This window comes from Bufo gargarizans, chromosome 6 (assembly GCF_014858855.1).
Source record: "Bufo gargarizans isolate SCDJY-AF-19 chromosome 6, ASM1485885v1, whole genome shotgun sequence".
Classification (NCBI taxonomy): domain Eukaryota; kingdom Metazoa; phylum Chordata; class Amphibia; order Anura; family Bufonidae; genus Bufo; species Bufo gargarizans.
The window spans coordinates 323,871,714-323,896,842 of record NC_058085.1 but is presented as its reverse complement, the minus strand read 5'-3'; the positions used below and the strand labels follow the sequence as shown (position 1 = coordinate 323,896,842).

Sequence of the window (25,129 nt, the reverse complement as noted above, 5' to 3'; positions counted from 1 at the left end):
GAATAACCCCCCCTTCCCCATCTTTCTGTACCCCTGATGACTCATGCACTTTGTGCAGAATTTTGCAATTTTGAAATAACTTTTAGGATCGGAGTCTCTAATAACCCGGCAGCTCAGATTGCCGTCCCTGTCAGGTTCTTAGTGATATATTGTCGCAGGCCTGTTTGTGAAGCTTGACTGAGGGTGAAGGAGTCTGGGCATATTAATAGGAACCTATGAGATGCCTAGGATCCAAAGCCTGGGGGATTAGTTGGAGCGATCCATCAGTTTGCTTACAGCAGATATGACCTGTGACCTTTACGAGAAACTCACAGTAAGTTCTTTCCCTGTAACCAAGGACCAGGGGGAGATTTGCTTTTGGGAGATGTTTATTGCACATGCAGTCCTTGGATAGCTCTTGTTATCGACGTCCCCCCTACGTCTACACACAGTAGCTCCATGTATCGTGTGACATCTAACACCACAACTGTTCACCTGTCCATGAGTCTTGCTAACATTTTCCCATGTCCTGGCTCAGGCTCAGAGAATGGGCCTAGCTGCCATGAATTACAGATATCTACAGAGGGTAGGACTGAAGGATGGTCAAACTGGAGCTCGGCAGTGACTGATCCCTCCCACATTCATTGCTGCTATCGGCTCAGCCATTGCTGTCCTCAGCGTCGGAGCCCACCAGAGGAAATGATTCTGAGGGCCTAACCTTAAGGGCCCTGTTTTATTAGGTGGCCATTATTGTCAGGGTTTGAGCCCTCTGTAGGATCCTCTGGTGGGCCAGTCCAACCCTGGCTGTCCTGTTTATGGACATAAATAAAATGGGAGAAGGAAGTATTTCTTCACGTCCTTCTCCCATAAATATAATTGCAGACATGCAGTAAAGACTGACACTTGGTTAAAGTAATGGGTTGGGGGGGTAGGGGCGTGTAATACTGCAAAAAAGCGGAAATTTGTCTTACCTGTTATTCTGCTTTCCTCAAGCCCTAAGGCAGCACATACACACATCAGACCCCTCTGCTCTGCCTGAGAACGAAGAGGAAAGCTGAAGCTTGTCTTAAAGGGGTTCTCTCATGATTAATGTAAAAAATGAAAACCAGACATCATATAGTACATGACTGTCTCTTTCTAACAAAGCTAGAACCAGCCCTGTACCTCACATGGATCCAGAGATCTCCCCATTCATTGCCCTGCTAGATTTATATCAGGCTGGCAGTTCAAGGGGAGTGTCTTTTATGCTGCAGCTCAGGGGGCGTGTCCATGCTCTACCTATCACAGCTCAGGAGGTTGTTGAAGGATGAAACTGAGCATGTGCGGCCATCTCAGTGAGCAGGTCAAAGAAATAAGAAAATTAACAAACAGCAGGTGGCGCTATACAGATACATTTTATTGAATAACTCAGTGGCTATGCAAAATGTTTAATTACATGCAATTGTAAACGTATTCAGATCAAGGGGCTGGAAAACGGTAGAATATTTTTCGTAGGGCAACCCCTTTAACTGTAATTTTGCTTTCCTAGAGTTCAAAGGCACCTCAATGTATGCATGTACCGCCAGAGGACGAAGAGGAAAGATAGATTTCTGTGCCATTCTAGGTCTATATTAATCTTATTCTTATCATTTACAGCCAGAAAACATAGTATGTGTGTCTCCCATCAGTCACAAGGTGAAAATCATAGACTTTGGCCTTGCCCGGAGGTAAGTTCTATACACCTGGCAGCTCTCTATAGTATATCTTCACACTGTATATACCGTGTTCTGTGTAATAAATGCCATCTCTCTGTGTAAACCCACCCTCACTTTTTCCCAAAGGTATAAGCCACAAAACAAGCTAAAGGTTTCTTTTGGGACCGCTGAATTTCTGTCACCAGAAGTCATCAACTTTGATAACGTCTCTTTCAAGACCGACATGTGGAGTGTTGGTGTCATTACATACATGATGTAATAGTCTACTAGTCTACTGTATGTGTATGGGAAAAACTGTGGTCGTTGTTTATAGGGGGCAGTTATGAAGTAGTTATCTTCTTGTACTTCTGATGGCAGTATTATATTAGTTATATTCTTGTACATCGGGTGCAGTATTATAGTAGTTATAGTCTTGCAAATAGGGAGCAGTATGATGGTAGTTATATTTTTGTACATAGGAGGCAGTATTATAGCAGTGATATTCTTGTACATAGGGGGCAGTATTATAGTAGTTATATTCTTGTATATAGGAGGCAGAGTTATAGTAGATATATTCTTGTATATATGGCACTATTATAGTTGTAATAGTCTTGTATTTAGGGCAGTAATATAGTAGTTATATTCTTGTACATAGGGAGCAGTATTATGGTAGTTATATTCTTGTACATAGAAGCAATATTCTAGTAGTTACAATCTTGTACATAGGGGCAGTATTATAGTATTATATATAGTAGTTAGGGGGCAGTATTATAGAATTATATATAGTAGTTACATTCTTGCACAAAAAGGCATTATTATAGTTAAATTTTTGTATGTAGGGACAATATTAAAATACTATAGTTACATCCTTGAGGCAGTCTTATAGTTGTTATATCCACTGTACTGTACACTGGAGGCAGTAATAATGTATTTATATGGTATTTGGTCTAATGTATACTTCTTTGTCATTAATATATTTGTACTAACACAGGGTAAGTGGATTGTCCCCATTTCTGGGTGCTAATGACGCAGAGACAATGAATAGTGTGCTGACGGGAGAAGCAGGCTTTGACGAAGAACCTTTTGAGTTCGTATCAGAAGAAGCCAAAGACTTTATATCCAATCTACTGGTGAGAGAAAAGAGGTCAGACCCTGATTTTCAGATGGTTACTCTACTAAAGGTCTTTTGTCTTAGGATGACTGAGGTGGACTATAGGCTGAGACTTCAGAAAATGGGTGCAATACCTGGTTACACAACTTCACTCATGAGGTTGCCATTGCTGTGATTTATCACATGCTATATAGGAAGTGTATGTGTGTTAATAATAATGCTTTCATTTAGTAAGTGGGAATGATCATGTATTGCCCTGCACACATAGTAATGCTATAGATACAGTTTGGATGACAATATTGGTCACAGCTCAAATAAAAAGGTTCCCAAAATATAGTTTTATATAACAATAGAGTTTGGACCTCCTAATATGTAATCCAGCAATGTCTGGGCATTCAGTCTCTTAAATTCCACTGCCATCTCTGATGAGTGCTGACAGCTACATTATTCAGACAACTCTCACTATGTGACTGCAATGGAAGTCAAAATGTCTCATGTACAAACAGAGTTGGACATAATACAGGATCTACAAGATGAAGAATGGAATTATCATAGACAGCAGTGTTCTAGCAGCTACATTTTTGTACATAGGGGGTAGTATTGTAGTGGTTATATTCTTGTACGTAGGAAGCAGTATTATAGTTGTTATAGTCATGTACAGTCATGTGAAAAAATTAGGACACCCTTTGAAAGCATGTGGTTTTTTGTAACATTTTTAATAAAAGGTTATTTCATCTCCGTTTCAACAATACAGAGAGATTAAAGTAATCCAACTAAACAAAGAAAACTGAAGAAAAGTCTTTTCAAGATCTTCTGTAAATGTCATTCTACAAAAATGCCTATTCTAACTGAGGAAAAAGATAGGACACCCTCACATGTATTCCCTCTTAAATTGGCTCAGATCTCACACAGGTATATCACACCAGGTGCACATAATTAGTAGATCGTTACTCTGCATGTTGAATGAGGCTTGCCCTATTTAAACCTCAGACATTTAGTTTGGTGTGCTCCTGACTGTTGAAGTGAGAGTGAGCACCATGGTGAGAGCAAAAGAGCTGTCAGAGGACTTCAGAAAAAAGATTGTAGCAGCCTATGAGTCTGGGAAGGGATTTAAAAAGATCTCAAAAGATTTTGAAATCAGCCATTCCACTGTCCGGAAGATAGTCTACAAGTGGAGGGCTTTCAAAACAACTGCCAACATGCCCAGGACTGGTCGCCCCAGCAAGTTCACCCCAAGAGCAGACCGCAAGATGCTAAAAGAGGTCTCCAAAAACCCTAAAGTGTCATCTCGAGAACTACAGCAGGCTCTGGCTACTGTTGATGTAGAAGTACATGCCTCTACAATCAGAAAGAGACTGTACAAGTTTAACTTGCATGGGAGGTGTGCAAGGAGGAAACCTTTGCTTTCCAAGAGAAACATCGAGGCCAGACTGACATTTGCCAGATATAAAGTTGACAAAGACCAGGACTTCTGGAATAATGTTCTTTGGACAGATGAGTCCAAAATTGAATTATTTGGACACAACAGCAGAGGACATGTTTGGCGTAAACCAAACACAGCATTCCAAGAAAAGAACCTCATACCAACTGTGAAGCATGGAGGTGGAAGTGTCATGGTTTGGGGCTGCTTTGCTGCAGCAGGACCTGGTCAGCTCACCATCATAGAATCCACGATGAATTCTACTGTGTATCAGAAGGTGCTTGAAGAACATGTGAGACCATCAGTTAGAAAATTAAAGCTGAAGCGGAACTGGACCATGCAACATGACAATGACCCAAAACATACTAGTAAATCAACCAAAGATTGGCTGAAAAAGAAGAAATGGAGAGTCCTGGAATGGCCAAGTCAAAGTCCAGATTTGAATCCCATTGAGATGCTGTGGGGTGACTTGAAAAGGGCTGTACGTGCAAGAAACCCCTCAAACATCTCACAGCTGAAAAAGTTCTGCATTGAGGAGTGGGGTAAAATTTCCTCAGACCGATGTCGAAGACTGGTAGATGGCTACAAGAACCGTCTCACTGCAGTTATTTCAGCCAAAGGAGGTAACACTCGCTATTAGGGGCAAGGGTGTCCTATCTTTTTCCTCAGTTAGAATAGGCATTTTTGTAGAATGACATTTACAGAAGATCTTGAAAAGACTTTTCTTCAGTTTTCTTTGTTTAGTCGGATTACTTTAATCTCTCTGTATTGTTGAAACGGAGATGAAATAACCTTTTATTAAAAATGTTACAAAAAACCACATGCTTTCAAAGGGTGTCCTAATTTTTTCACATGACTGTACATAGGAGGCAGTATTATAGTAGTTATATTCTTGTACATTGGGGGCAGTATTATAGTAGTTATATTCTTGTACGTAGGAAGCAGTATTATAGTAGTTATAGTCTTGTACATAGGGGGCAGTATTATAGTAGTTATAGTCTTGTACATAGAGAGTATTATTATAGTAGCTATATTCTTGTATGTAGGAAGCAGTATTATAGTTGTTATAGTCATGTACATAGGAGGGCAGTATTATAGTAGTTATATACTTGTACATAGGGTGCAGTATTATGGTAGTTATATTCTTGCACATAGAAGCAATATTCTAGTAGTTATATTCTTGCACATAGGGGGCAGTATTATATTAGTTATATTCTTGTACTTATATAGCTATAGTAGTGATATTCTTGTACCTAGGGAGCAGTATTGTAGTAGTTATACAGTGTATTCGTTAAGTCTTCAGACCCTTTCACTTTTTTCACATGTTTATTGTTTGGCCTTGTGCTAAAAAAAAAATATCTAGTTTTCCCTATTATTCTGTTCATAATACCCCACAATGACAAAGCAAAAACAGAATGTTGGAAATCTTTTCTAATTTATTGGAAAAAAACAAACATTGACATAAGTATTCAGACTCCTTACTTAGGGCTCTTTCACACTTGCGTTGTTCTGTTCCGGCATAGAGTTCCGTCGTCGGGGCTCTATGCCGGAAGAATCCTGATCAGGATTATCCCCATGCATTCTGAATAGAGAGAAATCCGTTCAGGATGCATCAGGATGTCTTCAGTTCAGGACTGGAACGTTTTTTGGCCGGAGAAAATATAGTATGATTTCACAAGGTTTGCACACCTGGGTTTGGGAACTTTCTGCCATTCTTCTCTGCAGATTCTCTCCAGCTCTGTTACGTTGGATGGGGACCTTCGGTGGACATTCATTTTTAGGTCTCTCTGGAGATGTTTATTTGGGTTCAAGTCAGGGCTCTGGCTGGGCCACTTAAGGGCATTCACAGAGTTGTTCCTAAGTCACTCCAGTGTTGTCTTGGCTGAAAACCACCTCCACAACATCATGCTGCCATCACCATGCCTTACTATAGCGATGGTATTTGGCAGAGGATAAGCAGTGCCTAGTTTCCTCCAAACAAGATGCTTAGAATTGAGGCAAAAAAAAAAAAAATCAATCTTAGTTTCATCAGACCAGAGAATCTTGTTTCTCACAGTCTGGGAGTCCTTTGGCTGCCCTTTTGCAAACTCCAGGTGGGCTTTAATGTGTCTTTTACTGAGGAAAGGCTTTCTTCTGACCACTGTACCATAAAGCCCAGATTGGTGGAATGCTGCAGTAATAGTTCACCTTCTGGAAGTTTCTCCCATCTGCACACCTCTCGTACCAAGGCCCTTCTCCCCTGATTACTTAGTTTGGTGGGACAGCCAGCTCTAGGAAGAGTCCAGATTTTCCAAATGTATTCAATTTAAGAATTATGGAGGACATTATGCTCTTGGGAATTTTCAGTGCAGCAGAAATCTTTTGTACCCTTCTCCAAATCTGTGCCTCAACACAATCCTGACTCTGAGCTCTACAGACAGTTCATTCCTCCTCATGGCTTGTTTTTTGCGCTGAAATGCACTTAACTTGTAAAGACAGGGCTGTGTCTTTCCAAATCATGTTCAATCAACTAAATTTACCACAGGTGACTCTAATCAAGGTGTATAATCATCTCAAAGATGATCAAGAAAATGGGAGGCCTCCAGAGCTTAATTTCAAGTGACATTTCACATGGATATAAGTATTCAGACCCTTTGCTATTTTTGTGTTTTCCTTATTAATACATTTGTGAATATTTCTAAAATGTAAAACAAAATCGAGTGCAAAATAATGGGGAAAAGTGAGTTTTTTATTTTTATTTTAGCACAAGGCCGCAACATATCTGAACACGTATTGTTGAACATAAGAGGCAGTATTATATTAGTTATATTCTTGTAAATAGGGACAGTTTTATTGTCATCATTTTTTTTTACATGGGGCAGTGATGAATTAGTTGTTCTTGCATGTAGAGTTATATATTTGTACGTAGGGGTCAGTATCAGGGACAGAGTGGGAACTTAGAGTGGCCCTGGAAAAAAAAAAAAACTAAAATTGGCCCCATGTTGTAGATGGTCCAAATTTACAGAAGGCAGGGCCAGCACAAGTAGGCGTGGCCAGCACAAGTAGGCATGGCCAGCAATACCATATTTTAGTACAAAATACAGCCCCAGCAGAACCAGATATTTCAGTGCAGCACAATAAACTTCCCCAGCAGCATAAAAAAACATAGTGCAGCACAAAATAATGTCCCAGCAGCACAAAATACCTCCTCAGAAGCTGTCCACCATGTGCTGTCCTCCTCCAATTGCCTCAGGAGGGCAATACAGTTGAATTCAGGAATCAGTGGGGCTCCTGTGGTTGCCGGCTAGGTACACAACTACTTGACGCCCCCAGTGTTAGTTAACTCTGGGAGTGACAGATTATTGCTTACTTATCTAGTGGCCATGAGGAGGGCTCAGGCACCCCCCCCCCCCCTCCCCCCCCCGGGCATTGACACACCTGTAGAATCTTTGTATTATACTAATTATATTCTTGTACATAGGGGCAGCATTACAGTAGTTATTGTACGTAGGGGAAGAATATTAGTAGTTATATTCTTGTACATAGGATACAGTATTATAGCAGTAATATTCTCGTTTATATGAAGGCAGTATTACAGTCGTTATATTCTTGTACATAGGGGGCAGTATTATAGTAGTTATATTCTTGTACATAGGGGGGCAGTAGTTGTATGCTTGCATAGGTTACAAGTTACGTGCTTGTCTACAGGGGTCAGTATTACAGTAGCTATTGTCTTTATAGTGGTTTTATTCTTTACAACAGGTGACAGTATTCATCTTTTGTTTTTATTAATTAACTTTGGGTAATCTGTATTTTCTTCTCAGTGGGCGTATGAGTGCAGGTCAGTGTCTCAAGCACCCGTGGCTGAATGACCTTGCCAGGAAGGCGAAACTCTGCAACCGTCTCCTGAAGTCTCAGATGGAGCTTAGGAAATATATGATGAGGAGACGCTGGAAGGTTTGTGTTTACAGCCGTCTTAATCCTGTAGTTAGCATTTTGTGCTTGTCAAGTCAATGGAGACATTTTCTTGGCACAAATCCTGAGAGTCACCAGAATCTTGGGTTGAGTTTCAATGACTTCTATCTTTATAATTGTATCAATGAATATTATATTACTCAGCTTTCAATGGGACAAGTCATTCTCTGATTCACAATTTGCAGTCAAGATCAGTCATCAGCGAACTGGCTCTCGGCAATAGTCTATAAACAGCATAATCCACAGTTACCCAAATTTTTTTTTTCTATGTCAAGGCAGTAGGCAAAAGCTGGGAAAGCTAGGTAGTAATGTATATGTCTGCCATTACAACCGCCACAAGCCTTTTTACCAAGAGTTCCCAGACTGCATAGGTAAATCTGCCAGGTTATGGAGTAATATGTCCCAAATCAATTATCACTCACCAATTAAGCAGATGTGCCATTTGAAGGATCCATTAACGGTTCTTGGAAAGCTTGGAGATAATGTATATGCCGGCTATTACAGCTTTTCATGTATGTCACTGAAGTAGCAAATTACCCCTTAAAAAATAACCTTTAATTGTATTCTTTAAAATCCCACATGAAATAAACAAACAATAAATCCAGATACTATACAGAGACTTAGGACTAATCCAACAAAAGTAGGTATTAATACTTTTACCACATTAGGGGTTACTTACCATACAGAAAAAACAAGAGAAAGGAGCCAAAGCGCCAGATAATGAATATAATAAATCCTTTATTGGAATGAGACAAATATAAAATACATATTAAAATGCGGGGGAACAAGAAGAGAGGGAAGCAGGGAGGAGAAAAAGAGCGTCACCCTGGGAGGACCACTCCGGTCTGGATAGTAAAATATATAAGAGGTCAGCGGGATGAAAGTATATAGTAAATAAATAACCTACCCGCAGACAATTCTGATTGTATAATAAACAGGTGGGTCAAAAAGAATGACAGGGCCCAAAACCAGGCTGGATATTGGCACCCAGCCATACAAAAATCAAACATGAAGATGAATGAGTACATGAGTAAAGGCCGGGGTAAACAATGAAGCAAGACCTCACCTGAAACAGACCAGGAGTGGACCGACCAGGATGTCGCTACCCCAAGATTTGCTTTATCTGCAGACTGTCAGCATTAATTTGAGGGTATTTACATCCAAATCAGGTGAACGGTGTAGGAATTACAACAGTTTGCATATGTGCCTCCTACTTGTTAAGAGACCAAAAGTAATGGGACAGAATAATAATCATAAATCAAACTTTAACTTTTTAATACTTGGTTGCAAATCCTTTGCAGTCAATTAAAGTCTGGAACGCATAGACATCATCAGACGCTGGGTTTCATCCCTGGTGATGCTCTGCCAGGCCTCTACTGCAACTGTCTTCAGTTCCTGCTTGTTCTTGGGGCATTTTCCCTTTAGTTTTAGCTTCAGCAAGTGAAATGCATGCTCAATCGGATTCAGGTGAGGTGATTGACTTGGCCATTGCATAACATTCCACTTCTTTCCCTTAAAAAACTCTTTGGTTGCTTTTGCAGTATGCTTTGGGTCATTGTCCATCTGCACTGTGAAGCGTTGCCCAATGAGATAGTATTGCCCGAAACACTTCAGAATTCATCCTGCTGCTTTTGTCAGCAGTCACATCATGAATAAATACAAGAAAACCAGTTCCATTGGCAGCCATACATGCCCACGCCATGACACTACCACCACGCTTCACTGATGAGGTGGTATGCTTAGGATCATGAGCAGTTCCTTTCCTTCTCCATACTCTTCTCTTCCCATCACCCTGGTACAAGTTGATCTTGGTCTCATCTGTCCATAGGATGTTGTTCCAGAACTGTGAAGGCTTTTTTAGATGTCGTTTGGCAAACTCTAATCTGGCCTTCATGTTTTTGAGGCTCACCAATGGTTTACATCTTGTGGTGAACCCTCTATATTCACTCTGGTGAAGTCTTCTCTTGATTGTTGACTTGGACACACATACACCTACCTCCTGGAGAGTGTTCTTGATCTGGCCAACTGTTGTGAAGGGTGTTTTCTTCACCAGGGAAAGAATTATTCGGTCATCCACCACAGTTGTTTTCTGTGGTCTTCCGGTGTTGCTGAGCTCACCGGTGCGTTCCTTCTTTTTAAGAATGTTCCAAACAGTTGTTTTGGCCACGTCTAATGTTTTTGCTATCTCTCTGATGGGTTTGTTTTGGTTTTCAGCCTAATGATGGCTTGCTTCACTGATAGTGATAGCTCTTTGGATCTCATCTTGAGAGTTGACCGCAACAGATTCCAAATGCAAATAGCACACTTGAAATGAACTCTGGACCTTTGATCTGCTCATTGTAATTAGGATAATGAGGGAATAACACACACCTGGCCATGGAACAGCTGAGAAGCCAATTGTCCCATTACTTTTGGTCCCTTAACAAGTGGGAGGCACATATGCAAACTGCTGTAATTTCTACACCGTTTATCTGATTTGGATGTAAAGACCCTCAAATTGAAGCTGACAGTCTGCAGTTAAAGCACATCTTGTTTGTTTCATTTCAAATCCTTTGTGGTCGTGTATAGAGCCAAAAATGTTAGAATTGTGTCGATGTCCCAATATTTATGGACCTGGCTGTATATTGACCAATGATTGGTCAGATTACAATAACACCTGAATTACAGGATTTTTTAGACCCACGTTTTGACTGCCAGCAATCATGACTATCATTTTTTGCAACATCTACCTCCGCTGTGACTTGGATCTGGATTCCATACACAGGACTGTCTGGCATCGAAACGCAACACCTTTGCATTGAGGCAGTGTTCTCGTATTTGGGGTAACATCAGGAAGGGACCAATATAACATTGTACCGCCACCAATAAGTAGGGCCGCCCCTTTCCAAGCGATTACTCTGCTTTTAGGCAGGGAAAGCGTAGATCATTAGGGACAGCTCCCCTACTGCCTAAAAGCACAAAGCACAGCTGCATCTACATCTGTTTACCATCAGGAGAGAATAAAAGATCGTTTAGGCCCTACTCATGGAGGTCAGCAGTATCGTGAGTAACCACTAATGTGGTAAAAGTATTAATACCTACTTTTCTTGGATTAGTCCTAAGTCTCCATATAGTGTCTGGATTCATTGTTTGTTTATTTTATGTGGGATTTTAACGAATACAATTTTAAGGGGTAATTTGCTATTTCAGTGGTTATGAAGTAATACATAACTGAGCACATTTGCTATTTCCAGAATCCATTCAGGGGCATAGGATTTACCCGACAGATTGATTTACAGCTTCCTTTTTTTTTTTTAATCTCAATAGAAGAATATGTTTGCCGTGGCGGCAGCAAACAGATTCCTGAAGTCTGGAAGCTCAGCATGTCTGACCTCTTTGGTCGAATGAGGGCGCGATGGAGAACACAAGGAAGCCAAGCCATACTTCTATAGCCATAATGACTAACTACATGCCTCTTCGAATTTCCAGCATATGGACTTGCTTTAATGAATATTTTAGGTGACCGCATGGACGGGGAGGATAGATGGTCTATAGCCCCTGGGTCACAATTAAGGTTTTGCTTGTACTGTAGCTCCTTGGCCTTGGTGCAAAACCCACACTACCTATCCACCAGTTAAATCATACACTGCCATATGCTGCTACATCATGTAGTATAGAAGCTTGATCTATGCATTATACATGTAAAGCATTAATTTGTATTGGGAGTTTCAGATGTAGCAGGACCGAACTTGTCACCACTATGAATGAATGAAATGACATACTCATCCCTGCTACATCTGTAGATCCTTCTAGTGTTGTACATTTAGAATGGTGAGTCTCAGAGGTTCTGCCCTGTCCACTGATAGAGCTGCTGCTTGCTCATGTTTCTTCTGGCCTGTGGACCCACAAAGTGTGATTGCAGCCACTACACCACTATTATTGCATCACCTATATTCCCCAACACCTGTGCATCTCACACACCGTGAAAAGCCCTGTAGGAGGACAGCATGATCCTTGAGACAGTTCTCTCCTCCCTAAGGCCCCCTGCACACGATCAGGATTGCGTGCGGATTTTCCGCGCGGATTTGCGTGCGGTAAATCCGCACCGTAGGTCATGTCCATTGTATTCTATGAGAATTTGAAATTCTCAATGCACACGATGCAGATTTTTCGCGCACGGATTTTGACCTGCGGTGCGGATTTTAAAATCCGCGACATGTCAATTAATTTTTTTTTTTCCTGTCCGGATATCTTGCGGATTTTCTCCATTCACTTCAATGGAGAGGCTAAAATCCGGATGGTACACGCACACAGTGCGGATTTTGATGCGGATCCGCATCAAAATCCGCATGTATGTAATAAAGGGAGGAGAATCAGCCACCATTTTGTGTCTGTTCATTGCAGCAAGAGAAGGAAGCAATATACTACATATAGTATATGGAGACGCAATATACGTCTCCATATACTAGAATGTACTGTCGGATTTGAAACGTTGAAATCGCGATGCGATTAATATAACACGAAATAATCGCATGGCGATTTCTACTTAGCACTGCTATATTCCATAGTAGGCTAGAATTAACGAATATGGAACATAACAGTGCTTAAGTTGAAATCGCCATGCGATTATTAAATTAATCGCATCACGATTTCAACGTACAGTAATTCTCAAATCCGATTCTCAAATGATGTCACAGGAAATGATGTTAAAAAAGGGTGTATTTTTGTTCTAGAGAGATGTTGAAAAAATCTGCATGCAAATCCGCACCAATTAATGCGGATTGACCGCACGGATTTGCCTGTGAACACCTGCGGATTTCAGTGCGGATTCTCCGCACATGAATCCTGAACGTGTGCATGTACCCTAAATGTCAATGCAGACATACATATCGACGGGGAGGGCTATTCCAATGAGGAAAGAGAATAAGGGCAGCCTAAGCTGGGCCCCACCTCTGTACAGGTCTCTTTGGCATATAGGACCCCTAAATCTATGTGACAAGAGCCCTCCCTTAGAGCCGTCTCTGCATGACCTTACTCCTACAGAAGCACTCTGACATAAAGCTGTCACTATGACTCTGTAGCAATAAGGTCATACAGAGACACACAGCATTAGGCCTCCTGCCAACGACCGTATTCAGTATTTTGCAGTCCGTTTTTCACCAATCCGTTTTTTTTGTTTAAGTAGTATTTCCGCTTCCGTTCCGTTTGGTTTCCGTTTGTGATACGTTTTTTTGCAAATCGGAAACAGAAGCATACAATAATGTTTAAACAGTAAGTACATAAAAAAATTGGGCTGGGCATAAAATTTTCAATAAATGGTTCTGCAAAAACGGAACGGATACGGAAGACATAAGGCCGCGTTCCGTATGCATTCATTTATTTTTTTTGTGGACCCATTGACTTGAATGGAGCCACAGATCGTTATTTGCGGGCAATAATAGGACATGTTCTATGTTTGAATGGAATAGAAATACGTAAACGGAAGGCATACGGAGTACTTTCTGTTTTTTTTGCGGAACATTGAAGTGAACGGTTCCGTATACGGAACGCAAAAAAACAGAACGTAAACAGAAAAAAAAAGCGTTCATGTGCAGGAGGCCTTATAAATCAGCATAATGCCGTCAGCTCCGGCAAGACGAGCGGTGTCCAGAATGGAGAATCACGCTCACATGCAGAGTGTGATTTCTGCACTGCACACGTTCGTGTGAAACAGCCCTTAAAGGGGTTGACTTATCTTGGACAATGATGACATATTGCTAGGATATGCAGGAAGTGTACTAAAAAAAAATAAAAAAAATGTTAGGCTACTTTTTACACTCACGTTTTGTGCGGATCCGTCTTGTATCTGCACAGACGGATCCGCACGAATAATGCAAACGCTTGTATCCGTTAATAACGATCCGTTTGCAATATTCATAAAAAAATAAAAAGTCTAAGTCAAAACAGATCCGCCTTGACTTACATTAAAAGTCAATGGGGGACGGATCCGTTTTCAATTGCACCATATTGTGTCAGTGAAAACGGATCCGTCCCCATTGACTTACATTGTAAATCTAGCAAGCTGCGTTTTATTAGTGACCGTTTAAAAAACGCAACGGAGACCAAACGCAGCCAAATTGATGCATTCTCAACGGATCCTTATCTATTCAGAATGCATTGGGGCTGAACTGATCCGTTTTGGACCGCATGTGAGAGCCCTGAAACGGATCTCGCAAGCGGACCCAGAATGCCAGTGTGAAAGTAGCCTTAAATCCCCGACTTGCCAATGGTCACTATCGGTCTTAAAGGGTCATTTACATACACTGATGGCATATCACAAGGATAGGTGTGGGTCCCACACCTTTCTCCAGAACTGGGCCCCTAAAGTAAACCGAGAGCAGCCGTGTCTGTGCGACCACCCTCTGTTCACCACTATGGGAGTTCTGAATATATTCGAGCGCTGACTCGGCTATTTTTAGCAGTCCCATCGAGGTAAATGGAGCGGTGGTGGGATCCACACTTATCTGACATCGATGGTATATCGTAGCGATATGCCATCAATGTCCGAGATTGGCCAACCCTTAATATACACTTAGCTTCCTCATCACCCCAATATATCATGTAAATAATCTCATCCTATGTAGTGGCAAAAGTAAACGCACCCCAACGCTTAACGAGGACCTGTCACCACTCCTGTCATGTTTTTTTAGCCAAGACTTTTCTGGAGAATCTTTGCACTGTGTCTCTCCTCTGTTAGGCCTCATGCACCCGACCATATGTGTTTTGCGGTCCGTATGTGTTTTGCGGATGATGTTCCGTATGGCATCCGTTTTTTTTTTGTTTTTTTTTTGGGCGGATCCATTGTAATAATGCCTATCCTTATCCACAAACTAGAAAAAAAATAGGACATGCACAATTTTTTTTGCGGGGCTACGGAACGGACATACTGATGCTGACAGCACACGGTGGGCATTGAAATGAATGGGTCCGCATCCTATCTGCAAAAAAAAACTGAACGGACACGGAAACAAACAACGTTCGTGTGCATGAGGCCTTATTCCTCCTTGAAATTTATGAATAAATGAACAACTAGGCGTTACCTGTTTGGGGTGTGTCCCTGCACACTCTGACGCTGTCCAATCACTGCTGACAGTGCCATACCATACCATTTATGGGACACACCCTTTTCACAAAAGGAAAAGGAAAAAACTGTTGTCAATTTATTTTAAAATATTTAAACACAAAGTTTTAAGAAAAGATGCTCCAGAACAGTTATTTTATATGGAATACAAGTACTTACCAAAACAGACAGGTCAGTAGTGGTGACAGGTCCTCTTTGACGAGTGCTCATTAAGACATTGTGCCCGCCAACATTGCCATGTGACCGTTCAGACTCAAGCACTTATGCACTGCGCTATGTCCTTTTGATGCTAATGGTTTACTGCAAATTTGCACATTGTTAGTAAAACCCATTTAATTACGCTAAATAGGCCAATCAAGACATTTGCTGCTTTTGTTTTGTGTTTTTTGTTTTTTGGGAAACTGCACTGAAAAAGCTGGTAAAGTGCTCTATGCCTAACACAAGGTCTAAGGAAGTGGGGCGTGAGATAGGGATTCTCTGTGACTCTCTCCGTCATGCTCCATACCTACACAGAGTTACCTACCAGTTTTACCAAGAATGTCTCATCATGGACAATGGGGCCATATCGCTAGGATATGCCCCCATTGTCTTATAGGTGCAGGTTCCACGCTGGGACCTGCACCTATATCGAGAACGGAGTCCCGCATGCGCAGCTGCCCTCCATTCGTTTTCTATGGGGCCGGTAAAAATACTGTCTCGGCTTTTTCTGTCGGCCCCAGAGAAATGAATGGGAGCGGGGGCCGCGCATGCGCGGTACTCTCCCATTCACTTCTATGGGGAGCAAAATTGGTGGTGGCAAGGCCGGAGTCCTCCAGCCACCACCTTGTGGGGCTCCATTCTCTATATAGGTGTGGGTCCCAGTGGTGGGACCCGCACCTATAAGACAATGGGGGCATATCCTAGCGATATGCCCCCATTGTCTATGATGAGACAACCCGATTAAGGGTATCTGTCACCAGAGACCTTCCTATCCAACTGTTTGCATAGACATTCACCTGATTTAGGGTACTTTCACACTAGCGGCAGGACAGATCCGACAGGCTTTTCACCCTGTTGGATCCGTCCTGCCGCTATTTCGCCGTGCCACCGGACTGCCGCTCCGTCCTTATTGACTATAATGGGGACGGGGCGGAGCTCTGGCGCAGCACAGCGAAAGGCCGCCGGACTACAAGTACTGCATGTCCGACTTTTTAGTCCAGTGGCCTCTCACCGTGTTGCGCTGGAGCTCCGCCCCCGTCCCCATTATAGTCAATGGGGACGGAGCGGCAGTCCGGCAGCACGGCGTAATAGCGGCAGGATGGATCCGCCAGGGTGAACAGCCTGTCGGATCCGTCCGGCCGCTAGTGTGAAAGTAGCCTTAAACGCAGTTTTTCTTTTGTTGATCTGAGGCTCCGTTTATGAGTTATGATACTTTTTCCTAATATGCAAATTACGCCTTTGATGCAACGAGGGTATTACTATTGCTCTTTTTGCACCCAGGCTCCACTCCTTTCTGTGGCCGACCCCTCCCTGGCTAATTTGCCACTGCCGGGCCCTGTCCATCAAAGCAGCAAGAAAGGGGCTGGCCACAGAAATAGCAAATGGTGAGGCTCTCATTGCACCTAAAGCCTAATTTTCATATTAAGAAAAAGTATCATAACTCAGGATTGGAGCTTCAGATCTACAACAGAAAAGCAGTACTTTAATGAGGGGAACGACGACTATCTGTGTATGAAAATAGCTGCATAGGGAGGTCGCTGCTGACATATTCCCTTTAAGATAATTGTACAATCCACCGTGGTAATGGTCCGCAGCTGTTGGGATGTACAACTCCCATCATTTGTCAGGGCATGCTAGGAGTTGTAATTTAGTGAGAGTTGAAGGGCCGCTGCTTCACAGCATCTTACAGGCTTTTCTTACATGTAAATATGGAGCACGTGTTGCCAAGTAGATGATGTATCAAAACTTAGTTGCCAAATTACTGTGAAGGAAGCTGAAAGTATGACCTGTAATAAATGAGATCTGTATCTATGTATCCTGATATCATGATGGGGCTGAAAATGGGGAAAAAATAAGAACGTCCCGATGATCATCACACACTTTATTTACAGCACACATCTTCACAGGTTCTTACAGTTGGGTATGCACTGTGGCGCTGCTGTTATCATAACTGGAGCTATTGCGTTTATTGGAAGTTATAGGGCATGATGGGGTTAAAAAACAAACTAACCATGTTAAAGGTGCACTTCCCCGTAAGGCCGGGTTCCCATCACCGTTTTCGTTTCCGTTCTTCTGAAGAAAAAAAAAAAGGGACGGATCCTTTATTTTGAACAGTGGCTGTGATCATTTTGCATCCATTTTTGTCAGTTCCATCAGAGATCCGTTATCTAAGGCTACTTTCACTCTCGCGTTTTGTGCGGATCCGTCTTGTATCTGCACAGACGGATCCGAACGAATAATGCAAACGCTTGTATCTGTTAATAACGGATCCGTTTGCATTATTCATAAAAAAATAAATCTAAGTCAAAACGGATCCGTCTTGACTTACATTGAAAGTCAATGGGGGACAGATCTGTTTTCAATTGCACCATATTGTGTCAGTGAAAAACGGATCCGTCCCCATTGACTTACAGACTAGGCTCCGCATAATCAGAAGGTCAGAAAAACGCTGCAAGCTGCGTTTTAGTGACCATCTAAAAAAAAAAAAAAAAACGCAAAGGAGACCAAACGCAGCCAAACTGATGCGTTCTGAACAGATCCTTATCCATTCAGAATGCATTGGGGCTAAACTGATCCGTTTTGGGCCGCTTGTGAGAGTCCTAAAACGGATCTCACAAGCGGACCCAGAAACGCCAGTGTGAAAGTAGCCTTAGACGGGATGCTCAAAATAAAGGATTCATTATATATTTTTTTATGTTCTTGTGATGGATCAGGAGAACGGAAAACAAAACGGTGATGTGAATTTGGCCTTAAAGAAGTAGGGAAGCAACATGGCTGGACACTAAATATAGGGGGAGGGCGGCCAATTTGTTTCTTATGACTTTGCCAAGAGATCACTTATTCACCCACAAAACCGGATTGTCGATTATAAGGGACATGTGGTTATGCAAGTGAAACAGCTGTTGATGACACAATCCTGCGGTCACTTAAAGGGAACATGTCACCGGGATTTTGGGTATAGAGCTGAGGACATGGGTTGCTAGATGGCCACCAGCACATCCGCAATACCCAGTCCCCATAGCTCTGTGTGCTTTTATTGTGTAAAAAAAACCTGATTTGATACATATGCAAATTAACCTGAGATGAGTCACAGCTTGAAAATATGACTCTTCTCTGGTCACACAAGTAAGATATGACTCTTTTATGTTAATTTGCATATGTATCAAATCGGTTTTTTTACACAATAAAAGCACAGAGAGCTATGGGGACTGGGTATTGCGGATGGGCTAGCGGCCATCTAGCAACCCATGTCCTCAGCTCTATACCCTAAATCCCGGTGACAGGTTCCCTTTAAATAAATTTAAAGGGGTTCTCTGAAATGTTGATATTGATGTCCAGACCTCAGGATAGGTCATTAGTACCTGATCGGTGGTTGCCCGACTCCTGGCACCCCCATTGATCAGCTATATGGAGAGGCCGTGGCGCTCTGTGAGCACTTAGGCCTCTTTCTAGGCCATGTGATGTCACTCTCATCAGTCACAATGCCTTAGGCGAACCTCAAGTGAAGGGACTAAGCTGCAATTCCAAGCACAGCCACTATACAATGTACGGCGCTGCGCTTGGTAAGCTGCAAGGAGGACGTGGTGCTCACTGGAGGTCCAGCGACTGCTGCAGCTTCCTCAAACAGCTGATCAGCGGGGGCGCAGGGTGTAGGACCCCCGACGATCTCATACTGATGGCCGATCCTGGGGAACTCCTTTAATAAATGCAGCTGATCATATGTGTTGTGGTTGTTGGACAATTTGCAGCTGTATCAGTGAGTGCCATGTGGCCCTACTCTAGGGAGTAGATGGGTGAGAGATATCAATAGAGGTCATATACCATCAGTGGCGTAGCTAGAAATGACTGGGCCCCACAGCTAATTGTTGAATGGGGCCACCCTCCCCCAGTCATTTTTTCGCAACCCCTTCCTTTCATGCCGCCCCCATTCCTGTGGCTAGTAAAGAAAGATCTCTCAGACCAGGCCCGGCAGCTGTTCCATCCGTTTTCTACACTGTCTATACTGCCACTGTATAGAATTTCATTGTGTAATACTGTTGAGGGGGCCCTGACAAAATCTTGTAGTCCTCCTCCTCCTGGATGGGCCCCCTTCTGGGTCCCCTGCTTCCCCTATAGTTACGCCCCGTGTGTACCATGAATACATGCAAGACTTTAAAAATGATGAAGCATTTTAATGTCATTTGTTTATCACTATCTTATAGATCTCTGTGTACTGCCAGGGAAAGGAAACATTACAACCCGTCCTGTATGTCCTGCTCGCACAGCTGCAGTAGTCGAGAAATTCAATAGCTAATTAAAATCGTCCAAAAATCTGAACATAATCCTGAATTGCCCAACAGTCCAAAATGTTCCCTGAGCAGAGGCGTATGTCCAAGCATTGCATGGGAAGGAAGGGGAGATTGTCTGGTCTCCTAAATGACATATTAATACTTTCTTCCCTCTCCTTCCCCCAAAGATCCACAGTCCTTAGGGAAAGCTGGGTAACAGCTAATGTCCCTAATGTTACAGACCACATCACTTTCCTAGGGTACTGCCTAGTTATATAAAGGGACATTCCTCCTCTCTCCTCCATCAACTCTGCATGCAATGATTTGGGTGGAATGGTGGCCATATTGTCACCCAGCTTTCCCAGACTAGGGGGTCATGCACACGGCCATTTCTGCAGTTCGCAAATTGTGGATCCGCAAAACACGGATTACCGGCTGTGTGTGTTCTGCATTTTGCAAAACTGAACGTCCTCTATGGATCTGTCCTATCCTTGTCTGTAAAACGGACAAGAATAAGACGTATTCAACTTTTTTTGCAGGGCCGCGGAAACGGACATATGGATGCGGACAGCACATGGGTGTGCTGTACGCATCTTTTGCAGCCACATGCAAGGGAATGGGTCCGCATCCGACACGCAAAAAAATGCGTCTCGGATGCGGACCAAAAATACATTCGTGTGCATGAGCCCTCAGATAGAAGTAAGAAATGGGAAGGTTGAGATTAATCAGGAGGATTTATCCTATGAAGGATCGGGGGTGGAAGCAACTAGATGGCTGGGGCGTTCTTCCTCAGTTTTGTCTTTGCATTTATAAGCAGTTCTCTGGCAAACACCGGCTCCACCTATGAATATAGAAGTGACCAACATGTCAGGTAGGGGTGCACAAACAAGTGACATGACACGTGTACCCCCTGTGTACCCCAGCCTGTATACTCACATTAGCTGTGATTAACTTTCTGGAACTCAGTGTCGACTCTGGATATTCCTCTCCAAAGCAGAGCTGGATCTGATACTGGGGTTCAGGACCTTTGTTCATGAGGTACATTTCAAGCTCTTTGAGATAAGGGAGACATGGAAGACATATAGGAGTCTTAATGCAAAAATCTAAATGTAGGAACTATATCCACTGAGGAGGGGAAGCGACCAGCCACGTCTATGCATCCTCCCTCCTTCATGGACATATAGCAGCTGCATATTTCCTTGTCCCTGGCTCACTCCATTCTCTAGGCACAAAGGTCCTGCTGGGCTTATCTTTACACAAAGCAACCAATTTGATAAGCAGAGCTGAAGTGTAAAGCATGGGTAGAGACAGAGCATTTTCATGAGCCTCTAATAAGAAATGAAATGGATTTGAATTGTACCGGAGTAAAAAATAAAAAAAGTTTGTATAAAAGTTGTGTTTCTTTGTACACAATCATAACTGTAAAGGTACTGTTTTTTTGTTTTCCCTAAAGTCTTTTTCAGCCATATTATTCTGTGTTTCAACCACATGGCTAGATGCATTTCTCTCAGAAGCAGTGGATGTCTCGCTTATGTTGAATCTGCCAATACTGTAATGCAGGGACTTCACTTCCCACTATGTTTGTTTTCTTCTAGGGAGCTCAGAAAGCTCACAAGGAGGGAAGATATCAGACTTAGGCCTCATGCACACGACCGTTGTTTGGTTTCGCATCCGAGACACATTTTTAGCGGCTCAGATGCAGACCCATTCACTTCAACGGAGCCACAAAAGATGCGGACAACACCCCATGTGCTGTCCACTTCCATTGCTCCGTTCCGTTGCCCGGCAAAAAAAACGAGAACATGTCCTATTCTTGTCCATTTTGCAGACAAGAATAGGCATTTCTATTATGGGCGCCCATTCCGTTCTGCAAATTGTGGAACGCAAACGGGCAGGATCCGCAATTTGCGGACCACAGAACGCGGCACGGTCGTGTGCATGAGGCCTTACAGACACATAAGAGTTTCTCTGCTCTTCAGAAGCAGTGTACAAGCAATGCTTCTATCAGGCTCCGGAGCTCAGCTAGCTCTGACACCCATTTCATGTGAGCCGCCTTCTGAGGCTCTGTTACTAGGTATGGATCTTGCCTGACAACAGGCAGTGGACTGCAAATCAGGTGGAAGTGAGACCCCTAGTGGTTATTACTTTGCACCTTTTTTTAGGTGGATGTAGGCAATACTTTTTAAATAAATAAAAATGTGAAATTTGCTAGTTACATTATTCTCTAATAAATGAAATGAAATTGGGTGAGTGTGTAGTGTCCCACCAGGTAAAGGTGGGCACTGCACAGGTTAATGTGTTGCATTGCATTAAATGTCATGTGCATGTTTTTCCCTGTATTATCTAGGTGTCAGGCCTGTCAGGGTGTAGTTTAGCCTCCCAGACGTTAGAGGGAGCTGGAGAGCCCTAGTTACATATAGGAAGGCCCAGACAGGGAAGTGTTAGTTCATTCCAGGGGACTGGAGGAGTCACCTCGTCCACCTGAAGCTCCTGAAGCTAGGAACAGCTCAGTAGAGATACCCCAGTTGCAGGATCCAACCTCCTGGGAGAAACCTACAGTTATCCACCTGATAGGAGGAGGCGACCCAGGGTAAGCAAAGTGACCCTGATGGGCAGAGAACCTTGAGACAGCATAGCAAGAAGTATAATACCTGAGGAAGAAAGTAACCAAGGATTTAAGCCACCCTTTTAGGCATCCGGGCCTTGGGAGATATAAAGCCAGAGCAGGAGTTCTAGAAGGGACACTGTACATTGATTCTGAGGAAAGGTACAACCTGCTGCTGAGTGCTTGTGGAATTTACCCTCAGCGTATCTTGCATGACTATTGCCTGCCATATTTGTGAATAAGCCCCTTTGTGGAACTGTAATCTGAAGACTGTGCTACACCTGCTGTACAAAGTTGGATTGTTCAGTAAAGTTACGTTTTGGTTCACTATATACTTGTGTACCTTCATCATTCCAACCACCAACCGGCGTGCCACCGTCCAAAGGCACTGGCGTCACAAATCCAACAGGGACCTTGCCCCAGGCACACAAAATACCTGTAACATCCAGGGCACCTCAACTACCATCAGGCCTGGTCCCTATCTACAGAGCGTGCCCCAGAGGAACTGTGTCTACCTCTCCTTCACTGCCACGCGCCTGCCCAGGGTTCTCCAAATATAGTGAGTACCCTCGATTGCCCATAACCGTGACCTCACTTCGTCATACCCTGCAGGTCTGGCGTGTTGCAAGTGTACAATTACTCTTTATTTAAAGGGAACCTGTCACATTAAACATGCAATCCTATGTGTGAGTAGCATGTTTCTAGAGCAGCAGGAGCTGAGAAGATTGATATTGTGGTGAATTGCCAGCGTTCCATTCAAGGTGCAAATTCAGACCAGCAGAAGAAGGATCGTTAATTTCAAAATCTTAATATATATTTATAGTAAGGATCGCTCTCTCTGCTTGGGGCGGCGATGACAAACTCATCAAACAGGGGGTTTTCAAGCTCAAACGGTGCTTTATTTGTCACACAGCACATCACAGTTTGGCATCACTTGGCATGATGAAACCAGTTCCAGTGTCACACCACAAAAATAAACAAACCTTGCCCATCTTGGATCTCACTAATGCACAGCACTTGCCTATCTCACCTATAGGTCGCTATTCACTTCGGTAAATCCAGCTTCGCACAGCAATACGGTCCAGCAAATTCCTGGCTGTGACCAACGCGATACATTGGGGTTCAGTCCACCAGCCCTCTTGACTGTGACCATGCTATATCTTGGGGGGGATACGGTGCAACAGTCCTCCCAACTCTGACCACGTGACGCCCCTCTGTTCCAGGCGCCACCGGGCCTCCCAAACTCAAGCTTTATTCAGCCTTGTGGCCCCTCAGTAGTGGCATCGCTACAGCCTTGTGGCCCCTATGTTGTTCTTTGCCCCCCCCGGGTGCCCCCATCGCTGATTCCCCAAAGCAGCTGCGCTGCCTCTTGAGCCCCAGGTGATTACTAATGAGCGCTTCTATTATGTACCGAAGGACCAGGAAGTAGTGAACGCTATGTACTTACCGCTTCCTGGTCCTTGGCTGTCGGCTGTGCAGGGCTGCGCACAGTGTGAGGGCGCTCTGTGACCTCACGCTGTGCGCGCCAGTTCAGAGCATAGTCGACTGAGGAGAAAGAAAATTGCAGGCGGCGCCAGGAGCAGGAGAGGTAAGTGGTTTTTTATTTTATAAAAAATGAGGCTGCTGGGGGCATAATAGGGGCTAATGAGAGGCATAATGGGGCTAATTAGCGACATAATGGGGGCTAATTAGAGACATAATGGGGCTAACTAGACTATTAGAGGCATAATGGGGCTAATGAGGCATATGGGAGCTAATGAGGCATATGGGGCTAATAAGATGCATAATGGGGGCTAATTAGAGACACAATGTGGGCTAATTAGACTATTAGAGGCATAATGGGGGCTAATGAGGCATATGGGGGCTAATGAGATGCATAATGGTGGCTAATGAGAGGCATCACGGGGGCTAATGAGGCATATGGGAGCTAATGAGGCATATGGGGGCTAATGAGGCATATGGGGCTAATAAGATGCATAATGGGGGCTAATTAGAGGCACAATGGGGGATAATTAGACTATTAGAGGCATAATGGGGCTAATGAGGCATATGTGGGCTAATTAGGCATATGGGCGCTAATAAGAGGCATAATGGCTTATAATGGGGGCTAATGAGGCATCAGGGCTGATATGGGGGCTGATATGGGGGTGATGAGAGGCATAATGGGGGCTAATAAGAGGAATAATGTGGGCTAATGAGGCATAAGGGCTTATAATGGGGGCTAATGAGGCATAAGGGCTGATATGGGGGCTAATGAGAGGCAAGGGGGCTGATACTGATATGGGTAGTGATGAGAGGCATAATGAGGGCTAATGAGAGGCATAATGGGGCTAATGAGAGGCATAATAACAGTGTCATCCACAGATGCCCCCATAACAGTGTGTCTTCCACAGATCCACCATAACAGTGCGCCTGCGCACTGACGAGAGACAGAAAGAAGGGGAAAGAATCTGCGGAAGCAAGCAGAGGACGGCACAGCAGACGACTGAATAGCTTCTTTTGTAAGTAAATTGCTTTATTATAAAGGTATCCCTGCATACCGCAATTCTCTCGTATTTTGTAATCTTATTTATATATACTTATTTTGCTTTGCCCCCCTCATTTTTGACTGTGGTATCTTTGTGCCCCCCCCCTATATATTGTTCCTAGAGTCGCCACTGCCCCTCAGCCCTCCTGGCTGGGACCACACGGAGCCTCTGCAGGCTTCCTTCTCAATTCTGCATTAATCTCCTCACAAACACTGAGGATTGACTTATCCCTCTGTGATTATCGCAGCTTGCCTCACTTCATGCCAGGGGAATACCTGTAGTGGACTAGGGGTG

The 25,129-nt window shown here is 43.4% G+C and overlaps 2 protein-coding genes across 6 annotated transcripts in view; one reads left to right on the top strand and one right to left on the bottom strand.

Annotated features, from left to right (window-relative positions):
* MYLK2 (myosin light chain kinase 2) overlaps positions 1-12,276 on the top strand; it is a 28,327-nt gene extending 16,051 nt beyond the window's left edge. For 2 of the 3 annotated variants that reach the window (XM_044299250.1, XM_044299251.1), the window contains exons 8-12: positions 1,615-1,685; positions 1,800-1,928; positions 2,644-2,796; positions 7,987-8,119; positions 11,444-12,276. In XM_044299250.1, the coding sequence (XP_044155185.1) occupies positions 1,615-1,685; positions 1,800-1,928; positions 2,644-2,796; positions 7,987-8,119; positions 11,444-11,524 (567 nt within the window). In that variant the 3' untranslated portion in view covers positions 11,525-12,276. The remainder of the gene's footprint in view (positions 1-1,614; positions 1,686-1,799; positions 1,929-2,643; positions 2,797-7,986; positions 8,120-11,443) is intronic. The other variant, XR_006390526.1, reaches the window with a different exon arrangement.
* Positions 12,277-19,589: 7,313 nt separating this feature from the next.
* The window catches only part of LOC122941565 (interferon regulatory factor 4-like), a 31,322-nt gene continuing 25,782 nt past the window's right edge, over positions 19,590-25,129 (bottom strand). For all 3 annotated transcript variants that reach the window (XM_044298893.1, XM_044298894.1, XM_044298896.1), the window contains 2 exons: positions 20,639-20,754; positions 19,590-20,543 (listed from right to left, as the gene is read on the bottom strand). In XM_044298893.1, the coding sequence (XP_044154828.1) occupies positions 20,469-20,543; positions 20,639-20,754 (191 nt within the window). In that variant the 3' untranslated portion in view covers positions 19,590-20,468. The remainder of the gene's footprint in view (positions 20,544-20,638; positions 20,755-25,129) is intronic.